This window comes from Zeus faber, assembly GCF_960531495.2.
Source record: "Zeus faber genome assembly, chromosome: 17".
Taxonomy (NCBI): domain Eukaryota; kingdom Metazoa; phylum Chordata; class Actinopteri; order Zeiformes; family Zeidae; genus Zeus; species Zeus faber.
In genome coordinates, this window is record NC_137204.1 from 18,019,328 (window position 1) to 18,046,923 (window position 27,596).

At 43.0% G+C, this 27,596-nt stretch overlaps 1 protein-coding gene across 1 annotated transcript in view; it reads right to left on the reverse strand.

Annotated features, from left to right (window-relative positions):
* Window positions 1-5,881: 5,881 nt before the first annotated feature.
* hcn1 (hyperpolarization activated cyclic nucleotide-gated potassium channel 1) overlaps window positions 5,882-27,596 on the reverse strand; it is a gene marked incomplete at both ends in the record, with an annotated part of 64,833 nt that continues 43,118 nt past the window's right edge. The window contains 4 exons of the mRNA XM_080018365.1: window positions 5,882-7,002; window positions 13,009-13,173; window positions 20,714-20,954; window positions 22,499-22,645. Coding sequence (XP_079874491.1) covers window positions 5,882-7,002; window positions 13,009-13,173; window positions 20,714-20,954; window positions 22,499-22,645 — 1,674 coding nt within the window. The remainder of the gene's footprint in view (window positions 7,003-13,008; window positions 13,174-20,713; window positions 20,955-22,498; window positions 22,646-27,596) is intronic.

Consider the following 27,596-nt stretch of genomic DNA (forward strand, 5'->3'; position numbering starts at 1 on the left):
AACCCGAGCAGCCGGCGGAAACGGGGAGAACATGCAAACTCCAGGCGGAAAGACCCAGGGACTTCTCGCTGTGAGGCGACAGTGCTGCCACTGAGCCGCCATGACGATTATACACAGATGCATAATCTGTGATAATGCATGATAATATGATATACCAGATCAAATCAAAGATCATTTTATATTATTTTAAATTACAATTAAAAGCATAAATCACCCAATGAAATAAAGCTTAAATTCTTATGTATGCATTTCCTACCAGGAAAACATTATTACATCAAAAAACCTAAATAAAGCAATACTAAGTAAGTAAAGACTACGATCTTTCTTATATTTGCATTCACACATTTTCCTCAAAAATCATATTCCACATTTTGCAGATGAGAAGCACAGAGGGCGTGGGATTAACCTGCGTTCCCAGCGACACAGGTGGTTAATCAGGTCGTTTATCCAGACCATTTACCCTGGCTATCAATAGAATTATATGGAATAAAAACAATTTCCCCAACTCAGTGGAAGGTTAATGAATGTGACGCCTTTCTAGTTATAAATTCCCAAACTGTCATTCATACTAAAATATCTTATTGACCCTTACCGAGCTCACAGACGGCTGATGTGCCATAGTTTTGCCTTTAAGAGACACGCACACATACTGCACCTAAAAAATGTAAATTATATGCATACAGTGACACTCCAATATCCACGTATTTGATCAATTCTGTGATTATATTACATTAAGATATTATAAAGACAATTTTATTGACCTTGTATTCTGTATGGTTATTCCATGACTTCACACTTCTCTTATACTATTCATGTATTTAAAACAATAATTTAGTCACTGAAATGGAAAAAAAATTGATAAGTCGCCCAAGTAACAGAGGGTCAATCTCACAGGTTTGACGTAGGTTTTAATTCAGTTGATGAAATCCGTTTTGCTCCAAACCTGCATTTGTTCTTGACATACTTCTAGGTATTGTATCCGGGTGTATTATTTTGACTAATAAGTAAAGGCAAATGAAAGTACACATGTGTAGCAGTGGAGATTCTAAATCTCGATTAAACGTCTGTTTCATGCAGGTGGATGCAGCGTTACCCTCATCCAGAAATATTCACAACCTCAAAAAGCGCATCCCATTATTTCCTAATGACATGAACAGCGCAGACCTTCACCGGAGTCATGAAACCCCCGCGTGTATGATTACACATGTTTAATATAACATCGTGGACATCGAGAGTCGTGTTTCGTTGATATCGGAGCTGCAGGTGAACTGGCGCATGTCTCACCCCGGCGTAACCCCCGCGGTCTGCATTTCAAAAGGTAACCACAAACCACCTGCAACCGGAGCCGCGTGCAACTTCACGCTTAAATTGCCGGGTAAACTGAACAAACCGTCGGGGCCGTTTCCTCAGGATTCTATCCGAAAAGGTCCCGGGACTCGGGGTTTCGTGCATGTTGCTGTTGCTCAAGTTGGAGCAGAAGCGTGGACTCCACTGCCGCTGTCCGTGGTCGCGTTTCCGGGCTTTATCCGGGCTTTGGGTTTGCACCCAAAATCTGATTATGAAAAAAATAACAATCATAAATCTCCAAAAGGCTGATCCTGATGCACCGTGGGACGCTTTGGACCTGCTGCTTTTGCCTCCTGTCTGAATTAATCACATCAATCAATATTTCCTCCGTTCATTTCAGAGGTGAGCTCGCCCGACCCGTCAGCGGCGTCGAACCTGGACGGACGTTCGTCGTTGCCTGCTTCCAAAAAAAAACCCACACGCGGTGCTAAATGACAATATGTCTTTTATTTTCTATATTTTTAAAGGTTTATTATTTACAAAGGAAATAAAACAAAAATAAAATCAAAAGAGTTTTGACAAACACCGTTTGTCTGCATATTGTTGTAAGAAAGTTTACATTTATCTTTCTTTTGTGTGTATCAAGTCACCAGCTGATCTCGTTCCTCTAAGCCTCGGAATACATGAATAAGCACAACGATGACTGTGAGCGGGGGACGGAGCGGGAGGGACGGGGGGACGGGGGCGACGGCGTTGAGGGGGCGCGGGAGAGAAGTGGGGAGGTCCACTTGGGTTTCCTCTCTTCACCAGGCATATCGTCAGTAAACATGAAAACTGCAACTGTCACGGTCGTGGAATACCAACATACACATTTTGGTTCTCCTTCCTTGGGCGTTAATCCTTGTTCTTTTTGCATCTTTTAGATAAACAAAACACCAAACAAACGAGAAAGAAAACAAAAAAAAACAACAAAAAAAAAAAAAAAAAAAAAAAGAAACATATAGAAATACAAATATATGTGCTGGTTTTTTGAGTCTGTATACTGCGTTCTCATTAGTCTACGTCGTCGTAATGCCCGTTCCAGGATGTAAGCTATGGTCGCAATTGTGGAAAAAAAGCACATAGTCGGGAAGCTCTCCCTCCGAAGGCAAGTATCAAAAACAGCACAAAGCAACAGCGCTGCCATCCATCTTCACTGTGCGCTAGTTCCTGTACACTATGGCATATTCAGGATTAAGCGCTCTGTCGGAAATAGACCGGCTCCCCCTCATTTAGAACCTCGTACAGGGTCGGGGCAGCTCCGATTCCAGGGGACACCTCTCCCTCTCTTACTTTTACCCACATCTACACGCCTTTGCAAAGAATCATCGCTTTTGCGTTCTTTCTTTCTTTCTTTCTTTCTTTTTTTTTTTTTTGTTGTTGTTCATCGGAAAGTGCAATTCAAAAAAAATAAAAGTACTCGGAACGCTTTCGCTTTGGCCGGTTTCCATCCCACTCAGCGTTAATCATCAACCAAACTGCGGAAGCTACAAAGAAAAGGTGTAAAGGTGCTCCGGGAAAAAAATTCTACGATGTCTCATTCGGCGTGGGTATAACTGCGGAACTAACAAGATTGCACTTCTTTTTTTTTTTCCTTTTTCTGTACACGACCTCATTAAATATCCTACAGAGCCTAAATAAGGATGAGAGAGAAATAAAAAAACGGTTCTAGAAGTTCACATTGCAGTTCGACATTCCGATTGGATAAACCGAGACATTTGGCCATCGTCGTTTGCGTACACCTTCCTCACTAAAAATATAGAGACACAGAACACGTAGAGTATACTAATCATGAGTGTGTGTGTGTGTGTGTGTGTTTGTGTGCAGGAGTGCCGATGTACGCACCAGGCTCACACGCGCAACAAAGGATGGAACATGGCTATAGTTTAGGCACAAATACTTAAGAATGTCCGTGTGAAAATTCAATGCTTCTGTTTACACACAAATAACATCAGACAATGAACAAAAACATAATAATCTCACAGTACATTTAACGTCAACATTTTTGAGATAGTATCTTTTTAAGTATTTGTGACAGTGCATGCTTTCATGACATTGGTGGGTTGACTCTGTATTGGTACAATATTGACACCGTTGGTAGTGAAAAGATCTCGTTATCTTTTTAAAACTGCGTCCCAAAGGGCTTAGTCACTTTGAACGGATGGGATATTCGGTACAATTTGGTACAAATACCATTCTGCACAAGAAATAATCATTGATCGAGAAGAACACAGCAGTGAATCCCAAAATTACACTATATACTATAAACCTTCCTTTATATGAGCTTGATCGGACTAGAATTGCCTACAATTTGATTCAAATAAGTGACTTTTGGCAGATTAAATATCATAAAAAGTTACTGTTACTGAAATTACTTGAATTGCTTGGATTGAAATTTTTTAACGTAATATTTATATATTTTTCGCTTCTTTCCAGGTTGATATGACTTCACGACCTCATATCAGTCCATATCAGTTCAGAGTATCTGAGCCCAGGTGGTGGATAGAAACCAGAAACCTTAATGCAAACCAGCGTTATTATAATTTTTCTTCTTTTACTTCTACGGTAAAAAAAGAAAACAAAAAAAAGAACAACACACACATTTTTGAAAATGTGCCCCGCACACTTCACAAAAATGGGACACCTGATGTCATCAAAAAGTAAACATTTAAGGGTCAAAAAGAAAAAGAGAGAAAAAAAAAAGAGAAAAAAGTCCCGCATGAGCTTTCACCTTGAGTAGTCGTGTCACGCGCGGTGATACTCAAGGAGCGAATGACGCGAGCGTAAAAAACAAAATGTCGCTTTTAAAACAATACATGAAAAAACAAACAAACAAACAAAAAAAAGAAAAGCAAGCCTCATTTCCATCATTCAAAGCACAGTTCTTTTTCAGCATACATCGTTTTATCACAAAATAGAGAATGAAAAAAGCTTCTCAAATCAGCCCGACCCCACAGCCGCTCCAGGAAATGAGGCATCAGAAAAACACAGGTATTTATTCGGGGGGGTGGGGAAGAAAATAAAGATGGCGTTTAAATGAAGTTTGTAGCTTCTAAACGAATATTTGATATTCTTGCCGTGAAATTAAAACCTAGACTGGGATTGAATAATATACAGAGAAAAAGGGAATACTTCAACCCGCCGGGCGGGGAATACTTCTCGGTGCCGGGCGGTGCTAGCTATTGCATTAAGGTTTTTTAAATCTCTAATGAAACATGACATGTTTTGTTTAAACTTCTTTTTTTCCTCGTATAGATGATGTCCAGGTTCCTGATAGAAGTAAGACGTTTTTATGATTGAGAATGCACCACACAGTATCCGTAAGTACTAGATCTACAAAAACTATTTACAACACACATAATAGGTATTTTTTATATCACAGTCTATTGCATAATGGTAATAATCTTTAGTTTATAAATATTAGAAATGTACACGTATTTGAAGCGACATTACATAACTCAGCCGTCTGAAATTAGGAATAGAAAAAAAAAATAGCATTCCTCCATTATCTTCCTCTTAGTTCATCCTTCTCTACAAGAAACAAAGAAAGCAGCATTTCTATTACTCTATTCCCTTTGGACCCATAACACTGTCATGGTCTGTGTTTCACTTATTGTGAGGATATAGTAGCTGAGTAGGCTTTATATCTGTTGGTGAGTGCAACATAACACTGAGCTACTGTATCTGTATTCATTTCTGAATCGCGTTTTTTTTTTTTTTGTTCGTTTTTCTCCAGAAATATGGTTTCATCTCTAGCGTGTGCTTTTGGACATTTTTTCCCTTTCCCGTAGAAGTCTTGCATGTGTCGGTTGTTATCCACAGTGGTGCCTAAAGCTGCTTTATCAGAAGGTCGTTTTCCTCTTCATCATTAGTACAAAAAGAAAATTATATCGTTTTCCGTCAGATTCCTCGATCCATTCCGGTTACAAAATATAAAGCGAGGAAAAAATTATAAATAATAAATACGATTTAAAAAAAAATAATAATAAATTAAAAAAAAAGTGAAAGTAAATAATCCCACATATGTTTCATATGCTTCTTTATATTTCTTGGAAAGGAAGACTCATGTTTATACTAGATCTTTAAAGTAGCCATTGCCAAATATTTTAGTTGGATTTACACGCACACATATATATGTAATAATAGCAATATCTATCAACTTATCTATATGTTTATACAGATAGATAAATAGATAAAAATATATACAGTATATATTTATATATATACTGTATATCTGTACTGTATATACTGTATGTGTATATATACACACATACATGTACATATATACATATATACATATACATATACATATATATGGATATATATGTAAAATTTGTGTAATATACATTCTTATGTTTAGGGAGACAGTGTGTCTAAAATATAATACAAGGGCTGTCTGTACAGGGTTTCTATGAGGTTATCTTTTCAGAAGAAAAGTGGAGAAAAACAAAAATATTGAAGTTCCTCATATTCATCTCTTTTGTGTGTATCTCCATTTTTAAAAATGAATTGAAACATATTAGAAGTTTGAAAAGGAAAAAAAAAAAAAATGTGATCATAAATTCGATGCGAAACGCATTTTGTCTTGCTCGGTCTCTGTACTGCTCAGGACAGAATCCCTCCTGGAACCGGGTGGTTCCCTGTGCTGGGCCGCGGTCGCCGCCGCCGCCGCCGCCGCCGCCACCCCGGCTGCTGCTGCGGCCGAGCGCACGGGAGGCAGCGCTCCTGATGACATCTGGCGGAACAAGTTGACCCTCTGGGGTACTGTCGTGCGAATGCCACTCTGCAGGCCCATTCCCTGGATCGCCACCGGTGGCACAACGGAGGCCAGAGAGTCTCCTGAGGCCGGGTGCACCCTGGGACCGAGGGACGTGTCTTGCGGCAGAGACGGCTGGGAGGCCGACAAATGCCGCACATCTCGACTCAAGCTGCCCGACTGGAGAGCCTGCGTGCTCTTGTGGATGTCCCCCCTCTGGGGCGAAGGGGCCTGCTGCTGCTGCTGCTGCTGCTGCTGCTGCTGCTGCAGCTGCTGCTGCTGCTGCTGCAGCTGCTGCTGCTGCGTCTGCGTGGCCGAGGCTGCAGCTGCAGGAGACACAGCGGGCTGCGGCGTGGAGAGGGGCGGCGGGGGCACGGGCTGCTGGATGAGGGAGAGCTGGGAGGCGGTGCGCGAGCCGTACTGGAAGCTCCGGCCAGCCAGAGGGGTCTGCACGGGCGGGCTGCACATGGCCGCCGTGAAGGAGCAGGGCGACATGATGGCCCCCTGCTGCTGGAGCGGGGTCTGGGGGTTGGCGGAGGAGGAATTCAGGTTGCCGTAGGAGACGCTGGGGGCGGAGTAGATCCCCTGCGCGGCGGCGGCGGCGACGGCGGCGGGCAGGATGCGGGCGGCAGAGGCGTTGGCAATAGCTGAAGCACTGTAGGTCAGGGGGATGGAGGACTGCTGGAGCTGGTTGTTGGCTATGGAGGTGGAATATGGTGGCTGGGCTGGCGAGTTAATGATGGAGTTTCCAGACATCGGTGTTGAGTTCATCCCGGTGACCGACTGCTTGCGGTCCACCATCATCACCATCTCCCTGTCCTGACGGATAATCTGCTTCAATATCTCGTTCTCCTGCGTGTTGAACACGCCGGCGTTCAGGTCCTTCTGGAACTTCTGGAGCAGCAGCGAGTTCTTCTTCCCTGTTGGGTTGCAATCGTGAAACGTCAGCGCGGGGAAATGGCAAACTTTGGCGGCACTAAACTGCAGAGTACAGGACACAGTTTTTAAAGACGCAGTTTGTATGTTTTTTTGTTTTTTTTGGAGTGTTTGGCACAAATCTGATCACACATACCGACATTGTCTAATCTCCTGCAAACAAGCTGTGCCTGTGGAATTTGCTGTTACGGTGAGGGGGGTCCAAAAGGCCTGAACACATTTTCCCGGTGCCTCTCAATTGATTGATTTTTTTTTTTTACTGCGAAAATTGTACAAACTGCATGTTTAAGTCCAGCACGGGCGGTAAGTATTAGAAATGAAGTGTGGAGGACATTGAATGACAGAGACAGTAACAGTGACGGGGAGGTGTGAGGTGAGGAAGACAGAGGGAGAGACAGGTCGCTGGCAGTGGGACATGTGACAGCGGACTATTAAGGTAACGATGTAAAGATATGAAGGAGTGTCCATAAGCGGGACCCAAAGAGGCAAATGCGGAGCTACAGCACGTATTCCAGACCCAGAGGACAAAAATAATGTTCTATGAGTCGAATTCAAGGCCACAAACTACTGCACCGAACGACCCTTCACCTTAATCACGAGACATGAATATCTAGAGTTAACACTTTACACGTGGTATCACCCAACAAAACGCAAAAACAAGTACAACAATATACTATTGCAAACATACTATTTTATCATCAATATGCAACTGTGCCATACTCTATAGAATTAAAAGTTGTTTTGAGGTCCCTATTTACATCACTTATAAAGCCGTGAAAGTTTCCTTATATTCCTTTTCGAAGAATATTGTCATAAATCGACAACCTACGGCTATTTACCAAACGACCAAATTCTGTGAAGCGACGTATAACGCATACAGTTCAAAGTTCTGAGGCCCTCCACTCAGATTTAGAACGAAACTCATTTTGTTGAATGAATGTGAAATGCTGCGCGGTACTAACGCCAGCACCACAACAAAGAAAACACACAAATTTGCTCAATTTGTTTATACATATTATTTCTACGCCTTCTTCACCATTGTTTTTGATAATGGACCTTTCCTCTAAATTCCTTTTTTTTTTTTTGTTGTGTGTGCAGTTCGCTGAAGGCTCTCGTCTTTGTCCATCACTCATTAAGCGCCGACCTTGGGAGCCAAAAAAAAAAAAACCTCTGTCAGATGTCTATTTGGGACTCATTATTTCAAGGGGCGCGAAAAAAAATTCCGCAGTGCTCGGGACTTTTACTTTTACTTCGCAAGAGGACTTTTCCCCGTGCATTTACATTTTTTCATCTTATAAGTTGAATAAATGCCGGCAATTGCATTGCTGCATGTTATGAACATTGCGGCCAAATTATTATCATTTTTTCAACACGAATACATATAGATTTCTTGGATTGCAGAAAGGCGATAACACTAATTGCAGGAGAATACATTTAAATAAAGTATATTATATATTATATTATTATTATGTATATTATATATATATATTTCTCACTGTCTTTTTCATTATAGGAGTTGTACATTCGTATTCAGGGTACTTACACTATCATACAATTGACTATGTACTATGTTCTATCAAACTACCACCAGACACATGGTAAGACTACTGATGACTTACAAGGCTGCTTTCATGGCATTTTGAAAGGTGACAGGATTAAATTCTGAAGATAGGGAGGACAACGTGCGGATGTTATTTCTCCGAACACCAATTCTTGGGGTTTAGGGATTGGGACAAGTCATGCAGTCATCTTACAAAGCCAGTCAAAGAAGATACTGAGCTCGGCGCCTGGTTGCCAATGAAAATTAGAGAGACCAAATTCCCTCTGTTCGCTTGGCCCCTCTGTGAAAATCGGAAATGAGTTATGCTTTCATGTATTTGCATATGTGATCAGGCCATTATTTCCCATCTTCAAATTAAGTATTTACCATATATTTTTTTTTACACAAGCAAATATGAATAACACTTGATTTCCATACATGTTAAGAGGTTGATAAAATATGCATTTCCTTCATATGATAAAACTTTCAGTGGGGCTAAAATACTAATTCCAGTCTAAAAAACCCCAATGTTTTAAATGTAATGCTTTACACAAAAAACTGGGTAATCGACATAAAAATACATTAGATATGGGTCACAGTATGTGATTGTAATGTAGTTGTAAGTGTTTAATTGAAAGAAAAATCCTATTTCATTTTTAGTTCAAGTAAAAACAAGTGCTTTTAAATGATTTGAATAATTAAATTGATGAATTGACCCATATCTAAAAGGCCACAAATAAGACAGGAACAAGTACAACATAACAATAAATAAAAAGACATTTGTAACTGTAACAAACAACATAGAAATAATGAATATCATGTGGATACAGATTCAACAAATAAACTTTGACTTAAACAGAAATTAGGGATTGTTGGCAGGCAACGCAATCCTCGTCTCTATTCTAAGCAAGTTTAACACTATTCTAACGTCTTGAATAGTGTTGCTTTCTGCTCCGTGTCAGATGTCAAATGTTTTGTTTTGAATTTGAACAAACAACAATCTAAAATGTCCATTTCACTGGTGAACTATTTGATTCAAAAAGTTTCATCAATGAATGTGCAGCTCCACAGTTTATGTACGTGTCTGAATGTGTGTGTGTGTGTGTCTGATTGTGTGTGTGTGTGTGTGTGTGTGTGTGTGTGTGTGTTTGAATGTGTGTGTGTGTGCGTGTCTGTGTGTGTGTGTGTGGGGGGGGGGGGTGTCTTGTTGGTATTTGTGTGTGTTTTTGTTCAAACGTCATCGACTCAGATAATTGACCAGGTGGTCAACATCACGCCAGTCCTATCTCTCTATATATTGCCGTAAAATAAAGCAGCTTAAAGCTTTTCTCTACTAATTCTCTTAACAAGGACCAAATCACTTTTGCACAAATTGTGTCCAAAAAAATAAAAAATAAAAAATCCATCACAAAAAAAAAATCACAATACACATAAGACAATTGAAAAAAATCTAATTTCTGCTGTTGAAAACATGGATATAAATAATGAAATGAGTACTTCTGCAAGTCACGAAAAAGAAAAATTGTGTGGTGATGCATTCGTAAAGCTCTGAGTACTCTCAATCAAAACACATTTCCTGCACGAATATACACTTTTAGTGAAAATAAAAATAAAAAAGGAACGATTAATATAAGCAGTGGTGGATCTGTGTTAAAAAAAAAAATGTATGGTTACTAATACGATGCTAATCCCCAAGTGAACGCGAGCAACCCATTATAATTACCCAAATGTCTGTATGTCCTCTTGTTTGCTTGTCTTATCATCTGACATTTTAAATATAGTGTAGGGTGCACTGAGTTTTAACGCCTCATACGTGATGCGCTGGACGAAAGACTCTGACAGCGGCTCCATTTTTAGCGTGCTTGCAGGCCACTTTCCCCCTGTGCGTGTACTGGGAATTGGAATAAAGTGTTTACCTGATGCCTATTCGACGGCCAGGACACTCTTGAAAACGAGATGTGCTCGTCTCAAGACGGACTCCTGGTCAAATAATTTTTAGATAGAAGATAACGTCAAATGTGCAACATGTTATTGGTTTCAATGCATGGTTAAATTTTTTTTTTTTTTTTCTTTCACTTTACAGCGAAACAAGCACTTACCCAAATGCAGTTCAAATATATATAAATATATATAAACGATACAACCAGCACAGATCATGACATTGTATTTTCCCTCGTATGAGACAAACCCCCCCTTAATGATAGTCTCCAAATGAATGGATCAAGTCAATAACACTTCTGCGAGCGGAAGTGTTACTCAATAGTGGGCAGCTTCTGTTTTGAGGTAATGAGTTAACGCCGCTGGCCAGGGGAAAAAAGCCAACGAATCAGTATTCACACAAAAAGGGCAAATGTAGATCAAGACTCCTTTTGGTCAAAGGGCACGTGTTTTAAAGGGGTGGTAAAAAAAACAAAAAACGAGTTAACGTTTAAGTCCCAAAAGAGCCTCCTAAATTCTACCGTAGATGTTTTTTTTTTGGGTTTTTTTTTCACCAGAAGCAGTATTCTTCTCAACAGCGAGACGTTTGCGCATCTCTTGACGGATTGGTGTTTAACTGAGACTGAGACCGCAGCGAACGGTTTATCGATTGATGCCGACTTACTTGTCACAATAGTATTTCAATGTTGAGTCAATAATTGGTTTGCAGAGCATTTCAATATCGACATGCCCCGAAGTAGGCAAAATGAGACAAAAACAAAGCCATGACAAAGGAAAAAAAACAAAACATCAATATTAACAACGATACAGACTCATTCAATGCAGCTGATTCAAAGGTTTTGAGACAACATTGGCACACTATCGTTATGAACGTTTGAAAAATGATATTGACTTGCTTAACTTTGATAACGGGGAGATAGAATGGTCAACCTTAACACAAAAAACATATTTTCATTTTACCCAAAGGGCAATTTTCTTTGTTCGTCAATTAGAAGAACAAAGCACTTTTAAACTTTATTTGCCTCTTTCAAGTTGAGAAGAATTTTCATGTTCTTTCAGAACAAAAGGTAGCCTTTATTGGAAAATGTAAAAAAATATATATATTATAATATTATTTTTCATTAGAAATTTCTTTTTGCAAATTTGGATGAAACCAAATCCAGCAAAGGTAAATTGTGCCCCCCAAAACATGTCCCAGATTTCATGTAGAGTCCTTAAAATGTGCATTTAAGTTATGATATTACAATGAACATTTATATTCACTTCATTCAATTTCTTACGCATTACATCTGAATGTGAATTTGGACAAAATATGTGCATTTAATCGAAATTTGATACATACAGCAGTATTATGGGTTAGAGAGTACACATTAAGATTATTAAAAAGTAGTAGTAAGATTTTAAGAATACACAGAAACTCACTTTCTTCATTGAGATATCGATGTAATACGAATATATAATAAGAGATATATTACTTTTGAATTGTGGTTACTAGTGGAAACATTAATTTTAAATTAACTTTATCTTTTAAGACAGACATTTCAAACAATCTGAGCATACTTTTCCATATTAAAGTTGTAAAATGGCTTTATAATCTCCAAAAAGAATAGGTCACATTTCTGTGGAAAATGTCTTAAAAATTGTATTTGGGTGGGGTGGGTGCAATTAATGATGAAATCTACAAAAGGTAGGTATCCAACCAATAACTGCCCTGGTTGTTTTCAATACATGTGCCCCTTTTTGAACTATAAACCATTATCAGTGATTTTTCTCCGGTTACAGTCGGTCAGTCGGTCTAGGCCAACTTCCTCAATAAAGATTTTCCAAAATCAGACAATGCAAATAAATAAAGTACTATTGGCATGTTCAGTTACCATTGGGGGACTAAACAATGCAAAACTGTAAGTGGTCCTGGCTGATTTACAAAGTGTGCTGGACCAGCGAGAAGCAGGGCCTTTGGGGACTCTACGGCGTCCTAGTTGCCCTGCCCAGGCTCTATTTCCAGGGCTACTCTCTGGTCAGGTTGGTGGGGGGAGGTCTGACGGAGTGTGGGGCGGGGTGCTGCTCATACCCAGGTGTGCGGATGAGTGGAAGGGAGGGGCGGAGGCACATGCACGTGAGGTTAGCTTCCGTCCGCTCGCTGGGATCCAGTGGGGGGGTCAACACCAAACCAACGAGGGGGCGACCTGACTCCCTCCCGGACAGCGGCATGCACTGCCTTCCAGTTAATCCATCCACAAAATGCTAAGTCGTTTCATTAGGATTAATGTTGGTTACCGAAAAAAAACAAAACAAAAAAAAAAAACAAAAAAAACTCAAAAGGTTACAAAGGAACAGGAGGAAATTGACAGAGTAGAGCATACAGGTCATGCAGCACAAGATGGCAGACACAATGCCGTTATGGATAAAGAAGGAGGCAAACAAACACCGATGTGGACAAGACAACAAGGCATGACAGGCAATAGGTCCGACCAGTCTGCAGCCGCGGGTAGACGAGGTGGACGGCGCTTACCGATGCGGTCCAGCCGGTCGATGGCCACCGTCTCGAAGGCGCGGCGCATCATGGGGTACTCCTCCAGCACCTCGTTGAAGTGGTCGACGGAGAGGGAGAAGAGGCGGCAGTAGGTGTCCGCGCGCACGCTGGCCGTCCGCCGGCCCTTCGTCAGCAAACAAATCTCTGCGAGGGAGGGAGGGATGGGGCCCGGGCGGGGAGAGAAGAGGGTGAGACACCGCGAACCAGGGAATGGATAGGGCAAGCACACGGCAGGAGATGCATCGGGCAAGGAGGCTTAGAAAGGCACTGACGAAGATTTAGGTACAGTCAACAATCGCAAGCGATAATGGAAATCCTTGACAAAATTTTCCGACTTGATTATTCGATTATGACGGATTATTACATGGCCACGTACATGAATGCAAATTACCATATAGATGAACCGTCATTACAAGGCTAGAGAAGTGGGATCTAATGGGACGGTAAATAAAAGGACACGTTCCTCAGCGGCACTGTCACTATCACTTAGATAATCAAATTTATCATCGTGCTGAGAAAACACTGTGGCGTACAGTGGGATCTCACCAGGCATCACGGCTTCATATGGATGAGATGCAGGCGTGGGAAAAAGTCTGCATTAAGCCTATCGATAACATTGATAACACTCGTCCATGCCGTCCATTTTCTGCCGTTTTAATTCATTTTGAGGAATTCTGTCGAAAAATACCCTGTGCCCTGAAAAACAATGATTGAATGGAGCCATGAGATCAACTTCCAAAATTGACTCAGTTTGTTAAACCTATATATTTTCTTTGATTTTCCAAATTCAAATGTAAACCTTTATGTGTCAATTTTAAGTTGAGAAAGCCTGAAAAAATATAGGCTTTACTTTTTTTTTTTTTTCGATGACTAATTTCTTTTAAAAGGGAAATTCCATTTATAATAAGTCTGTTGAGGAGATTCAATGCAAAATATTTTGAGGAGATTCGTGCCATTGTTGGCGTCCTGGCTCAGACCCATTCAACCAGATGGTACGTTGGCCACAAGCATAGAATCTGCAAAGCAAGCTTTATTAACTGCACGCAGACGAGCAAACCATAAATGTGCACCAGTCATGAGAAAAAATGACGATTACCGCCTCATAACAGTCAGGGCCGTAACTTAAAATATATTTACTCAAGTAGAAATCGATCACAGACCCCCAAGAAATAAACTCCGAAAATGTTTCTACCGAAAGATGAGGCCTATACGAGTCGGATCCTTGATAGTCACAGGACGAGGTTTCCTCGGTAAAATAACAGGGAGTTGGAGAGATGTGAGAACAACACATTCAAGCTGTGAGTGTGAATAAGGTGTTAGTGCTGTTGGAAAAGGGAAAAAGGCTTCTCGCAACAGACATTTCTGTTGATGCAGATGCAAAAGGACAGAGTGAGGGAGAGAGAGGCACAGGAGAGCAAAAGAAACAGGATCGGAGAGCGGGATGGTACCAACGCCTGTGATAATGAAGAAAGAAATCGGGGGGCAACAGTGTTTGCACCCGTGTGAATCTATCGTCAAAAACATTCTTTTGAAATAGAGATAAATGTATAGACGGACAGACTGACATACAGACATGAGGCGTTTTCGCACCGAACAGTCCTGGGGACTCCCCAAGGGGAGCTCGGAACCGGGGACGTCCCCCCAGAACTAAACACCGTGAAGGGCTTTTTTTTTTTTCTGGTTGCACTGTGGCACTGCATCTACATCCAACGGGGGGTTTCAGCGTGAGTTCTGTGTTGTATTTACTCCGTTTACTTTCACTGATTTCACCTCATGTCAGTCCACCAACATGTGTTTTTGAACAAATTGGAGGGGAGTAATGAGCAATCCAGTTGCTGAACCTTCACTCGTATTAGATCTACAAGACGTCATTTAAAAGTTTGCTCCGACTACATCCATCCATACTGTACATACATATATACAGTACATATATACTGTACATACATACATGCAGTACATACATATATCCATACTGTACAAACAGTAAATACATATATACAGTACATACATCAGTACTGTACATACAGTACATGCATATATACATACATACTGTAATACGTACATACATATATACAGTACATATATAACCATACATACTGTACATACAGTACATACATTAATTCCTTGACATTGATATTTGAGTATTTGTGCTTTTATAAGATATTTACACGTACATTTTTTTAGAAACAGTCATTACTAATGATGATTTTATGACCAAGCAGGTGGTGTTTACTAGTATCTATGAAGTTCAGAAATGGTATGACTTTACTGTAACGCAGCCTCAAATGGGACCTATTATGCAAGGCTCACCTTTCCAGTGCTTGTGCACATATATTTGGGTCTCTGATGGGTCTACTAACACACAAACTGTGAAATAAGACACCTCAGACGGTTTTTTGTGAGCCTCCTATTTCACTTCAGAAAAACATGTCCCAAAACGAGCTACTCAGCGTTCTGTCTCAGTATGACATAGCATTGAGACACCTTCGAATTAGATCCGCCCCCCATCTGAGTAACTCCACCCACAGCTGGAGCACCACTGCACCCGTTAGCATGGAAGCTTAGAGCAAAGCATGGCAAGTGCTCCGTTGTTGGCTTACAGACCAGCACAAATCTTTTAAACGAAAGAGGAATACCAGCCGTCCGCGACAAAACTGCCAATTGAATTATTTGCTGTGTGTTTCTTTATGTGTGTGTGTGTGTGTGTGTGCACGGTAAGTTGACTGTACTGTAGGCTGTGGCGCCCGATCCGCTCCGCGTTTCTCCAAACAAAACCGTAGATGTATTTATTTCATTTTATTTTCCGACATTTCATTAACTGAATGACGCACAAAAGGCCCAAGCCCTGCCGTACCCCCCGGGGCTTCAAGTTAATTGTGCTTTGCAAATGACCTACAGTATGTAAATTCTGACAGCGCAGGTATATTCCCTGACCAAATGAACCCCTAATAACACTTGCATATCAATAATCAGTTTTTGCTCCGGTAGAAGACATCTGTATGATATCAACCTTGTTTGGAGGAAAGCATGAGTTATCATCGATGTAATGGAGACTACACTACCCATAATCCTAAGTGTGACAGCGACATCTCTGAGCGGTGGAGCCCGCTGTTACCATGGAAATGTTTACTGCACCGGCCTTGAATTTTATAGACCATTCAATAAAGAAAAAGAAAAACCAGTGTCCCACTTTTATTTCGTTCATTTAAAATTTGAATTTGTCTAATAAAAGTCTAATAAAATCGCCCTATTCCAATGAATTGGTAAAAAATGTCATTTTGTATAAAGTTGGACAATCGTACTCCGGGACACGATTCAGTAGATACATTTTTGAGACCGGGTTGTATGTACATACATACTTGTAAACATAGAGATAAAAATGCTGCATTGTGTGGCTTCATTGGGGCTTGTGCTACTTGAGTTGGCAGCAGAACATTTTTTACATTGGCTGAAGAGCCCAAGGATGTTATTCTGTCACATCACAAATTACTGGACCAGGGGAGGACCATCATGTAGTCCTCTCGGAATTCCTGCCCTTGCCCTTGTTCATTTTTTTCTGCTTTAACAAAAGAAATCTACTCATCCTCGCAAAAACACAATTCTCCCCCAATTCAGTAAAGGTTTGTTGTTTGACATTAACAAAGGCAAAAAAAAGCGTTACATTTTGAAAGGGCAGCATGAAACGGATCTGATAAGTTGTACTTAAAACTAGAATTATGAGACGTTAAAGCTAAGGGTTAAAACTCATGACAAAGGTTATTATGGTTTTGAATTTGCAGCTCCAAACATGAATGCAAATGACCATACAGATGACCATTACATGGCTACAGAAGTGGAATCTAATGGGACAGCGACTAAAAGGACACGCTCATCAAGCGGCACTGTCACTATCACTAAGATAAACTTATTTCTCACCCTGCTGAGAAAATGCTTCGCCGCACAGGGGAAGGACGCACAAGCCTCTCACCAGGCATCGTGGCTCCATTTGGATCAGATAAACACGTACGTAGGTGTGGGGGAAATGTCTGCATTAAGCCTGTTTCATGCAGTTTTTCATGCTTTCATGCTTCATTACAGGAGTGTAAAGGCTTGTTCCGACGGACTCTAAAAATAAGATTCCGATATGGCTGTCGTGAGAAAGGGAGATTCCGTTGATGACGGGTCTGTTGAGGAGATTTAATGCAAGATGTTTTGAGGGGAAATTTGTCCCATTGTTGGCGTCCGGGCTCAGACCAGATGGTGTGTCGGCCGCGAGCATCGAATGTGCAGAGTAAGCGTAAAAAGCTCCACGCAGACACATTTTCCACAAATACACGGCGGATGTATTTGCAAATCTTACCACGGCATTGAAGGGAAAAGATGAGTTATTGGTAAGTTCTAAGTTTGTGTTACGTTTATGTCATAATACAAAGATTTGAGTGGTTGGTGGCTTGAGAGTCAATGTAGTTGTTTTTACGCTTAGAAGGTTGCCTTTTTGACCCCAATAGATACTATGATGAGTCTTCCCTCTGGTGTTGACGACGCCATGTTAGTTCCCATCTTGAAAGCCTCCCAGCCACGCCCTAGGTGGAAATAGGTTCCAGCGTTTTGCACATACTGTATGTGTACGAGCTTGTATGTACAGTAGGCACGTGTGTAGACCAGGCCCTGTTCAGGCTGCACATTATATGGTTTGACACTCGTCCATCACCTTGTCACAATGCATCAATGCCGACCCCAAGGGTGTTGTGAGTAATTTACCATCACTTCATATGTCATATAATCCCATGGTAGCCTGGGCCTCGTTTCAAACCCGTGGCTGGGAGAGGGGATGGGAAATCCCATATGACTAAGAAATACAAGGCCACAGGGGTTTTCATCAACCGTCTGTCATTGTCCTAGCGTCATGCTCTCTTGGTCCTTGGCCCTCGGGGTGACTACCCTGTAGAGCTTTTGGTGGAGCTACATTGCAATCTCCTTGCCCCAGGCCCAGGAGTGATTAGCATGCTACCTACTTTGCATGCAGGTGTGGAATTGACCATAGTCTCTGAGGTACTTTTTGGCCTATTGTCCTCAGAACTCCCGCTCATTAGCATGCTGATGGTGTCCCTTTGGCTGGGGCTAGTTTTGTCTCCCTATCATCCCCCCCCCCCCCCGGCATCTCTCTCTGTCAGATCCTCTCCGGTCCCCAAAAACCCTTTTCCTCCACTCTATAGCGTTAGTTCGGTTGTCGTAGCCCGATTTACGTGTTGCGTGAATCACTGGGGTGAAAAAGGAGAGCGAGGTGTCTGACGCGACCAGCTGCTTCTGAGTCGGAGCTCATCTCCTCATGCTGAACTCATGCAAACGGGTTTTTAAAAAACTCCAGCTGGGCAGAACGGCGAGAACAGGTGGCAGCGCACCAACAGAACGAGAACACGGTAAACGGGGCTGATTTTATGTCTCGAAATTATACAGCACATAATCTGAAAACAGACAAAATGGAAAGGGCAATGTTGTGTTTGTTTTGGTGGGTTCTAGACGCGGGGGTGGTCTTTTGCAGATCCTTTCCTCTTTTCTTGCTCCTTGTCCGTCTTGTAACTTTACCAGTACAACCAAAAGAGGACCCAAGCACTGTGAATGTCAAAATCCCCAATCAAGATCAAGATTGTCTGCGTTGGGTGGATTACGCTACGAGTCCCAGAATTTCATTCCAACCGCAAAATGTCCTCGTCTCCCCTCAGAAGTCTGTCACTTTGTTTTGCCGAAGGTTTGCCTTCGTCTGATGTTTTTTTTCGTGGTCAATTGTGTTGACGGGGATATTTTTACATCCAAGGGTGTTCCTTTTTTGTGAATGTTCATCCGTATCGACACTTTTATTGACCACAACTTTCTTAGGCTGCTTTATAAGATTCCCCGGGGCGGCCTTTCACTCCTTGGGGGTGCCTAATCAGTGCATTCGTGTTGGGAAAGGTGGACCCGGACACCAAGAATGGGGGCAGCATATAGAGGATCACATATATAACACAAATGCATTGAATGGCTAAATAGCTAAATAAATGGCCAAAAATAGGATTTAAAAAAAAAAATGTACTTACAGATTAACAAATGTTACACTTTTAACATTTAATATAAATACATTTCAGAAGTCAACACCTCTATGCCTCTACCAGTAATGCCTCTCGGTTGGCAGTGGTCTCTGACTGTGTTGAACAAATGACCCTGAAGGATATGAGCTTTTGCAATCTTTCATTCATATCACCTTTTTTTTTTTAAAGTGCTCATTATTTGGCAAGTTGTGAGTCACGCAGGGCAATACAACCAGAATGTTTGTAATTAAACCCCCTGCAATTTGCTCTGATAAGCACATCCAAAGATAGTTCACAATCACCGGTCGGTGTTCAATCTAGTTAAGGTTGCCATTATTCATTTGGCCAGCTAACAGAGAACACCAGTGGGCCTAAGTGTCTTTTCCTTTAGGGGTTTTTTCTTAGTTTGTCTGATAGGATTTGGATTTATTCGCTCAAGATAGTTGCCATTAGGCCCTATTTGTCAAAACCGTAATGACCACAGATATTTTAGTAAGACGTTCGCTCTGCACCGTGATGTATCTTCCCCTGCGTCAACATTTGTGAAATGAATTGAATTGTTTCTGGAGAACCACTTTTTTTTAGATACATATCCGGCACCTTCTGTATCTTCCGGTCCGTTATGTCCAATTTGCATATTGGGTTGAAAATGGCGTCCTTGCACCCTAAACCACATGAAGTTTTGTCTATTTGTTTTTTGTTAATTCACTGCTTTCCTAAGCTCGTCTGGGGAGGGATTGCATGTGGCAAACGCAGCAAAGTGGAGGTATTCTTAGAATCAGCAGTCTCCTTTCACAGCAGAGTTGAACTTACGAGATGAAATATGCAAGAGCCTCTAAAATAGGAAACTTTGCTTTGCTTTCAAAAAAAGACACGACCGTGTCTGGCTGGGAAGATTTTGTCGAGGTACACAACAAACAATGACATCACGCCGACATATAAATAATTAATGGTATGTGTAATGTGTTAAGGGAGGGAGCGGGGCCCTGGAGAGCGAGGGAGAGACGCAAAGATAAAGCCGAGCGTCACAGGAAGCTGGAGGATTGGTTTTCAAATGACGCAAAACAAAAATCGGGTTGTCGTCACCCGTGCCAAGTTCATGAAGTAAGACGGCAGAAAAAACAAAAAAAGGGAGGCGGAAAGAAAATACGGGGGATGTTTTGAAGCGGGGGAGGGTAGACAGACAGACAGACAGACAGACAGTCAGACAGTGAGACAGAGAGATAAGACAGAGGGGATGGGGGTAGCAGCGTCTGTGTGTCCTTGGGGAAGCCTGATCCACATCTTGGCCGGCTTCACCAGCCAGATGAGAGGTTATGTAACTGGAGACGCCGACGAGCGTCCAACGCTGGTTAATGAGAATCAACATCTACAAGAACCCAACCTCAAATAGCATCAAAAACACAGCCCCGGGCGCCGCGAGCTCAACAATCTCTGGATGCACGGACGAAGGAATGCATGCATGCATGTATGTGTTTTGGTGCAAATGCAGCACCTTTAAATGCAGACATATTGAATTGTATTACATATGCAGGATATAAATATGAACATTTATTGAGGTTATACGGCGGGGTTTGTTTTTTCATGCTGTCGAATCGTAAAAATAAAACATAAACAAAGCCGTTCATTTTCCTTACCCCCAAAGTACGACCCGTCCGTCAACTTCATCTCCTTACTGAACTTGGTGATGACGCTGGCAACGCCGTGTTGAATGAAGTACATCTTCTTGCCCACGGTCCCTTCGCGGATGATGTAATCATTTGGCTGAAAGACCTCAAACTTCAGTTTGCTCAGCATGCCCGTGACAAAGTTGGGGTCCGCGTTTGCAAAGAGAGGCATGGTCGCCACCAGCTTTCGGCAGTTGAAGTTGACAATTTCCTGAAAAAAAGGGGGTAACGCAAATGAGAGATAGGTCCCACAACGAAAAAATAAAAAATAAATACTCAAATGCAAAAAAAAAAAGTATTGTTCTGATTTAATTCTGAGCGGCGACATGATGTCACCACCAAATAAAAACACACCGATTACGTGTGTCGACAATATCAGACACGAGACATAATCAAAAGTCTACCCCGCCGAAGGTAATCGCGGCTTTCATCCGTGAGACGTAATTGATTTGGATGCATATAGCTGCCTCCACCCTAATGCCCCTAAAGCACTTCCCGTCACTCCCGAGGAGAAACTTTTTGGCACGCGGCTCCGCGGCTGATGAGTTTGCCCCCGGGTGGCAGCCATCTTCCCCCCCGGTCTCATCCTCTCCCCTCGGTCCCGGCAGGAGATTAGGAGCTTGTTTTCTGTTTACACACACACACACACACACACACACACACACACACACACACACACACACACACACACACACACACACACACACACACACACGCGTGCACACGCGCGCGCACCCACGCACGCACACACACACACACACACACACACACGCGTGCACACGCGCGCGCACCCACGCACGCACACGCACGCACACACACACACACACACACACACACACACACACACACACACAAAGCGCGCGCGCGGCTCCTCTGTTGCCGTGCAGATGGGAAGCGGGGGTGCTTGTGTAATTTATGGTGCCGTGCTGACCCATCCGCCGCCCCCCACGGGGAACGACTATCTCCCAATGACGACGCGACTTCAGCCGACCGACGACCAATCTCTCAAAATGCTTTGCCCCCAAGACGTGCATTAAAAAGGGAAAACGAATCACACAGCTAACGCCAACACACAGGCGGGGGAAACTCTCACATGGACACGACCTCCCAGAAATGTTCCCCTGCAAGCGGGCCCGTGGCGCGTGCGTGAGCGACGCACCCTGCGTGCAAGAACACGGGTGGCGTGCGTCTTTCAACGTTGTCCTCGCGATTCCTCATCAGGTCCTCTGCTCAGTGGAAGAGCTCATATGCGGGTGTGTTTAGTTAACGGGGTAATGTTTTGTCTCGGTTTCCTCCTCGTTCGTCGGCGGCACAACGCGGGCGCCGCTGTAATCGGTTCCACCGCCGCTGAGAGCCGAGCGCGCCGCAGAGCCTATCCGGAGGATTTCGACTTTGGGCGCCGTGCGTCTGATGTTTCCAGGTAGCGATTCCATAACTGTTCTTCGGGGGGGTGGGGGGTGGGGGGGGGGCTGATTCATGTGTTAAAATGAAAGCCACCGTGTTCCATCCGCCTGTCAAAGTCCCTTTGTTCTCTGGGTGTCGGATGGGGATATTTTTTGCCGTTTTTGTTTCCCAAAATAAATCACGCGAACACAACAAAGGGAAATCAACTCGGAGTATCAGGACTCTGGTTGTTACTGTAGGAAACTCATTAAAGCTCACTGAAGAGGGACTTTGTGCGGGAGCAACAGAAGCAACTCTGAGAGCTGATCCTAAAAACCGGCTTGGGCGTTCGGCGAGGACTTTTTGATTTACCTCTTTGAGCGGGTCGTTGAGTTCACTCAGGATGTTGTCCTCGTCAAAGATCTTGCCCTGGTAGCGGTGTTCATAATAGTCGTGGATCTTCTGACGCATGTCTGCCGGAAGCTTATGGAAGGACATATACTGCTCCACTTGTTTGTACTGGGAGGAGAGAGAGAGAGGAAAAACGGGGGCAGGGAAATAAACCCCGGCATTCAGAGTAATAGAAAAGAGTCAACTGCAAACACCCACAAATACATTTTTTTTTTCTGTCCTCGCAGGGTTCGGGGCATCTCTGTATCAAAGGCAAGCCGTCGCCCAGCGGAGCCGGCGCGAGCGCCACGCGTGTCCTCACAAAGCACGGCGGGAGGGGTGGAGGGATGGAGGGAGGGAGAGATGTCGCCATGGAGGCAGGTGGTGGAAAAAGTAGGAACGGGAAGTACAGGCCCCGCGGCTATGTCAGACCAAGGTAGCAGCTCCGATTATCTCACCCGCGTAGGAAGCCTGCTACTGATGGGCAACCGAGCTATGATATGAAGCCAGGTGTATCCGCTGCCCTGGAAAGTCATTTCAGCTTTTACATTTATTTTTTTTACTCTTTTACCTTTTGTCAGCAACGAAAACGTTGATTTCGTGCGTGTAAAAACGTTAAGAACGACGTTTTTATCTTCAGTGGGAAAACAAGTGTTTAATCGGATGGCATTTCGAGAACACAGTAATGGACGCTCCAAATCACAACGCTTGATAAGAAGGAACGAATGAAACAACCCCGGGAACAATGGAAAATCACTTCCGCAATCCACCACCAGGAATATAACCATGGAAACGCCTTTTTTTTTTTTTTTTTGGAAACTATTCGCTGTTCACTGACTTGATGATGAATGGAAACTTAAACCTGAAGCCAAGTGTTGACTGGCAATAACAGTGCTGTCTACTTCAAGGTATTTAACAGACAAGAGCGTGAGCAGAATCTCTCATTGGTACGTGAACTGAAAGATGTGCTCTGCTCCGCATCTAGCCGTCGGGTTGGGCGATTGTTTAAGGAGCAGAAGAAGCTGTCGGTATTTAGAGGGTAGGGAAATACACCAAAGTCAGGTATTGTTTCTCACCGACTCATTTCCAAGCTGCGGAGAGGTGATGAAGCGGGGTCAGGGTTTCTTAGATTGAAGGGAATTGATTTATTCTAAAAACCTAGCGTTACTTCTACTGACTTTCCTCTGGCCTCCTTTTTTGTTTTTTTTTTACGGCTGAACGATTAATCAAATTCGAACCGACATCCCGATCTAATGGAATGCAGTTTTCAAACCTCAACGGCCGCAATCTAAAACAGTTTTCCTGGTCTCCCTCTCCGACGGTGCAATGGGGTGCCCGCGCACCAGACAACAGTGTCTTTTCATTTTATTTGACCTCCCCTGCTGGAACGAAAAAACCCTGCGCAAGGGGAGCACTTGCTGCGTGACCCTCTTACCGCCCCCCGCCGAATTGAGCCATTGTTTGAACCCTCCTCACTGCCCTCCCCCGTTGAGACCCGGTGCCCCCGCCCGGGGCTGCGGCGCGGGGCCTGTCCTGCTGGCAGAGCCCGGAACACCTGTAGAGTCCGAACGGAGCCTCTTCCAGAACACTGCGTCTGTGGTTTTTTTTTTACCTTTTTTTTTATTCAATGAGCATAAAGCTGTCATAAAGCTCTATGTGGATGTATGCGCGCAACATTTTTGGAAAAACAAAAATTATACATTTCTGCTGGAACACTCACTTGATTTTCAGATTTTGAACAATTACAAGGCTTGAAGTTAAATTAATAATTCAATATTCTAGTGTGATTGAAGGGTTTTCTGTTCACAATTCAATAGTTAAATAAAGACATGTTATTCATCTCAATTCATGCATCAATTCGCCTCATTTCATCATAACACGTGGGCCTGGCCTGGAAAGAGCAGTTTATAGGTTGACTGGATCCAATCCTGTGTTGGTCGTACTATAGAATGATTCATTGCTTGTGTTTGGTGAATATAACAGAAGATAAAGAACAAAAGAAAATGCACACTACATCGCAATCGCAATATTGGTGTAAAAAAAAAAAAAAATCTCAAATCGATTATTTTTCCCAAATCGTTCAGCCCTCCTCCTCTTTTTTCGAAAGGGAGCTGTCTCTCTCAGTTGTGTTTCAGGTCTGCCCCGCCCCTCTCTGAGCGCTTGGATCAGCCACACTGAAGTGCCTCCTTGCACTAGTCGTGGCAGCCTTAAGGAAGCCTCGTAGGGCTTCTCCGCCAACTTATTTTGCTCCCCTCCGTCTTGCTGTTAATTAGTACTGTAGTTGAGGAGCTTAGAATTGTTTTTATTGTTTTGATTCTGTAGACCAATTTGAGTTTTTGTTTGTAGTTATTGTGGGCTTTTTTGGTTTATTATTTTGGCCTTGGAGACCCTGACGCCCTCGCGTCCATTTTTGCAGTTTTTATTTGGTTTATCTCTGCTAATCATTTTTACGAAATAAATCGTATTCGTTGCTACGCAATCCTTTCAGCAAGCCCTTTCCTTGCCGTTTTGGGTCCATTCAAGATTCAAGAGGTTTATACGTCACATACATATAGATTCAAGATTCAAGATGAAAGAGTAACCGGAGCGCCGGCGCAGGCGACCGCTAGGGGCGGCGCCACTATCGCCTATGTCTATATATACGTACTTACATACTGTACATGCAGTGAAATGTCAAGAATTTGATTTGTGATTTGTGAAATTGCTATTCATGCAAAGGTTTTGGTTAATCTTGTTACGTTACTCCCTGTGTTCCCCGAGACACTAAACATGTAGTAAGAGTTTTTGACTGTGTGAACCTCAATGTATGTTTATATGTATACAGTATAATGTTAAATTCTGCTCATTTCAGACACTACCGTTGGCAAAAAATTTCAAATAAACATGACTAGAATGTTTACTGAATGATCGAGAGGGTGATTTTTTCCCAAATGACTATTCCACTGGAATAATCGGAGTCAAATTAATCAAGGATATAAGCAACGAGGAACACAAATAGCTGAGTCTTGGCAAGTACGGCGCCAAGTTTATGCCATCCGTCTTGGCAAGGGTTTTTCGAATAATGTTGATGTGACTCCCAGTTGGTCCTTCAGCACAGGTCCTCAGACGCTTCCTCTCGTGGCTTCCCCTTCCAGCCGCCGCGTTTGTCTTCTCTCTAGCAACAGCGCCGGTCGAACCGCTCGCATTCGGACGTGCTCCTGGCTCCATATTAACCCAGATCTCCGCTTGACAGTGGAATCGTCAGTCATTAGCGTTGATATTCCACAGCCTCCGAGACCGAGTTGTCTGCGGGGTTAACATCCGGGGCATGAACGCACGTGTTCATATTATGGGAGCACCAGTGTTTGTGTAGAGCCAAATACCAAACACCCCGGTTAAACAGTCGGTGATCAGATTATGGAGATATATATATTTTTTTCTTCGATTACAGAGATACGGAGCGATTCGTTCGCTTTCTCGACTGCGCTGTTTTCCCTCCGGCGAGTAATAAAGTGTAATGTTATCTCGTCGTAGTTCATACTTTTTGCAAATCACCAACAAGATAAATTATTCAAAGGTTCTGTGGCTCTGTCATAGTACACTGTAAGCGACTGGGAACATTGTATTTTCTCAAAAGCACGATTCAATGCAAAATAATGACTTGCCCTAATAATGAGCCGAAAAATCTACATATCTAACGACGTTAGAGGTAAGAGGGACTTTTGTTTTCAACGGGGGTTGTATAACGCACGGACATGTGAGCTTCTAATAAGTGGCTGTAACCAAATATGAAAACCTTTCCACGAGGTCGGTTGTGCTGTGTGTAAGTGTTTGTGTTGGAGGTACTACGAGCTGGTAGTGAGTACATGTGTAATGGAATAATGGCTCCTTTGCTGACAGCCGTTGTTTGGCATTCCGCTGCGCGTAGCAGGAGTCGCCCGGCAACATCCGACACCACATCGCTTCTTTTCCGTTCTCACAAACTCGTCCCGCTTCTTTGTTGTGTCTTTCGGCAAGCTTCTTATACCACTGTCCTCAATTTTTCTCTTCCCCTCTTTATTTTTAAATCCGAAAGCACTTTGGGTAACCCTCAAGATTAAAAACCTCGAACGCTCGGATCAGATTTTATTATTTTTTTTCTGTTAAGTCGCACCGTAATTGGATACGAAAAAAAATCTGAATGCGTCGTTTCTAACCTGTGAAAATTTTTTTTTGTTTTTTTTTTCCCCCCCAATGACTTGTTTACACCGCATCTCCTCAAAGTGCCTCTTTCTCCATCCTCCTCCCCCTCCCTCTCATCGTTGCCCACCGAGAACCTTTTTCGTCCCTCCTGGGTCAGCACGCGAAGCCCTCTCCCCGACGCGCGGCAGCGGTGCGTGAAACTATCGGGAGCCCCCGTGAACCCCCCCGTCCCCGCTGCGCCCGGGCCGGCTCCTCCGACCTGCACAGCCATGCAGGCAAATCGGCGCCGGTTGAGAACGCCGCCGCACAGTGGGACTCTGTCACCGGGAACGCGGCGTTCACATCAAGCTGGCAGCTCCGACGCCTTGAGGGACAGCGGGGGGAGGACACGTTGTTCTGTGCATTAAGAACATTTGTCGCGGAGCAGCTGTACTTTGCGCCGTGTGTGGAGGAACATTCCAGCGGGGACGTCCAGTTCCCGGCTCGTTTCGCCGCGGGCAACCTGTGCTTTTCGGAACTTTTCGGCGAGACGTCACCCTCGTGAGGGCTTGTCTGTCAACGACGGAATTGGTTTTAAGTGAAAAAATTCCTTCTGGAAAAAAAAAAAGTCATATTTGCCCGGTGGAATATTTGATATATTGAGTCATAGCTCAATTTACTTGTATAGGGCTTATGTAAGACGGCATCTGTGCATTCAGTTACTTTGTGTTCATAAATGCTAATTTTCAAATAATACACAAATAAATTGATTATATTGACAATACACATAAATAATTGAAAGACTTTGATTAAAACAAAAGCGTAGATGCTGAGAAGAAAGTGCACCTTTATTTCCCCTTGATTCGGGCCATTGGGTAAAACAAACTGTCAATAGTTCCATCGAGTTGAATTTAAATCTCAATCCGCATTCCGGAGCCAA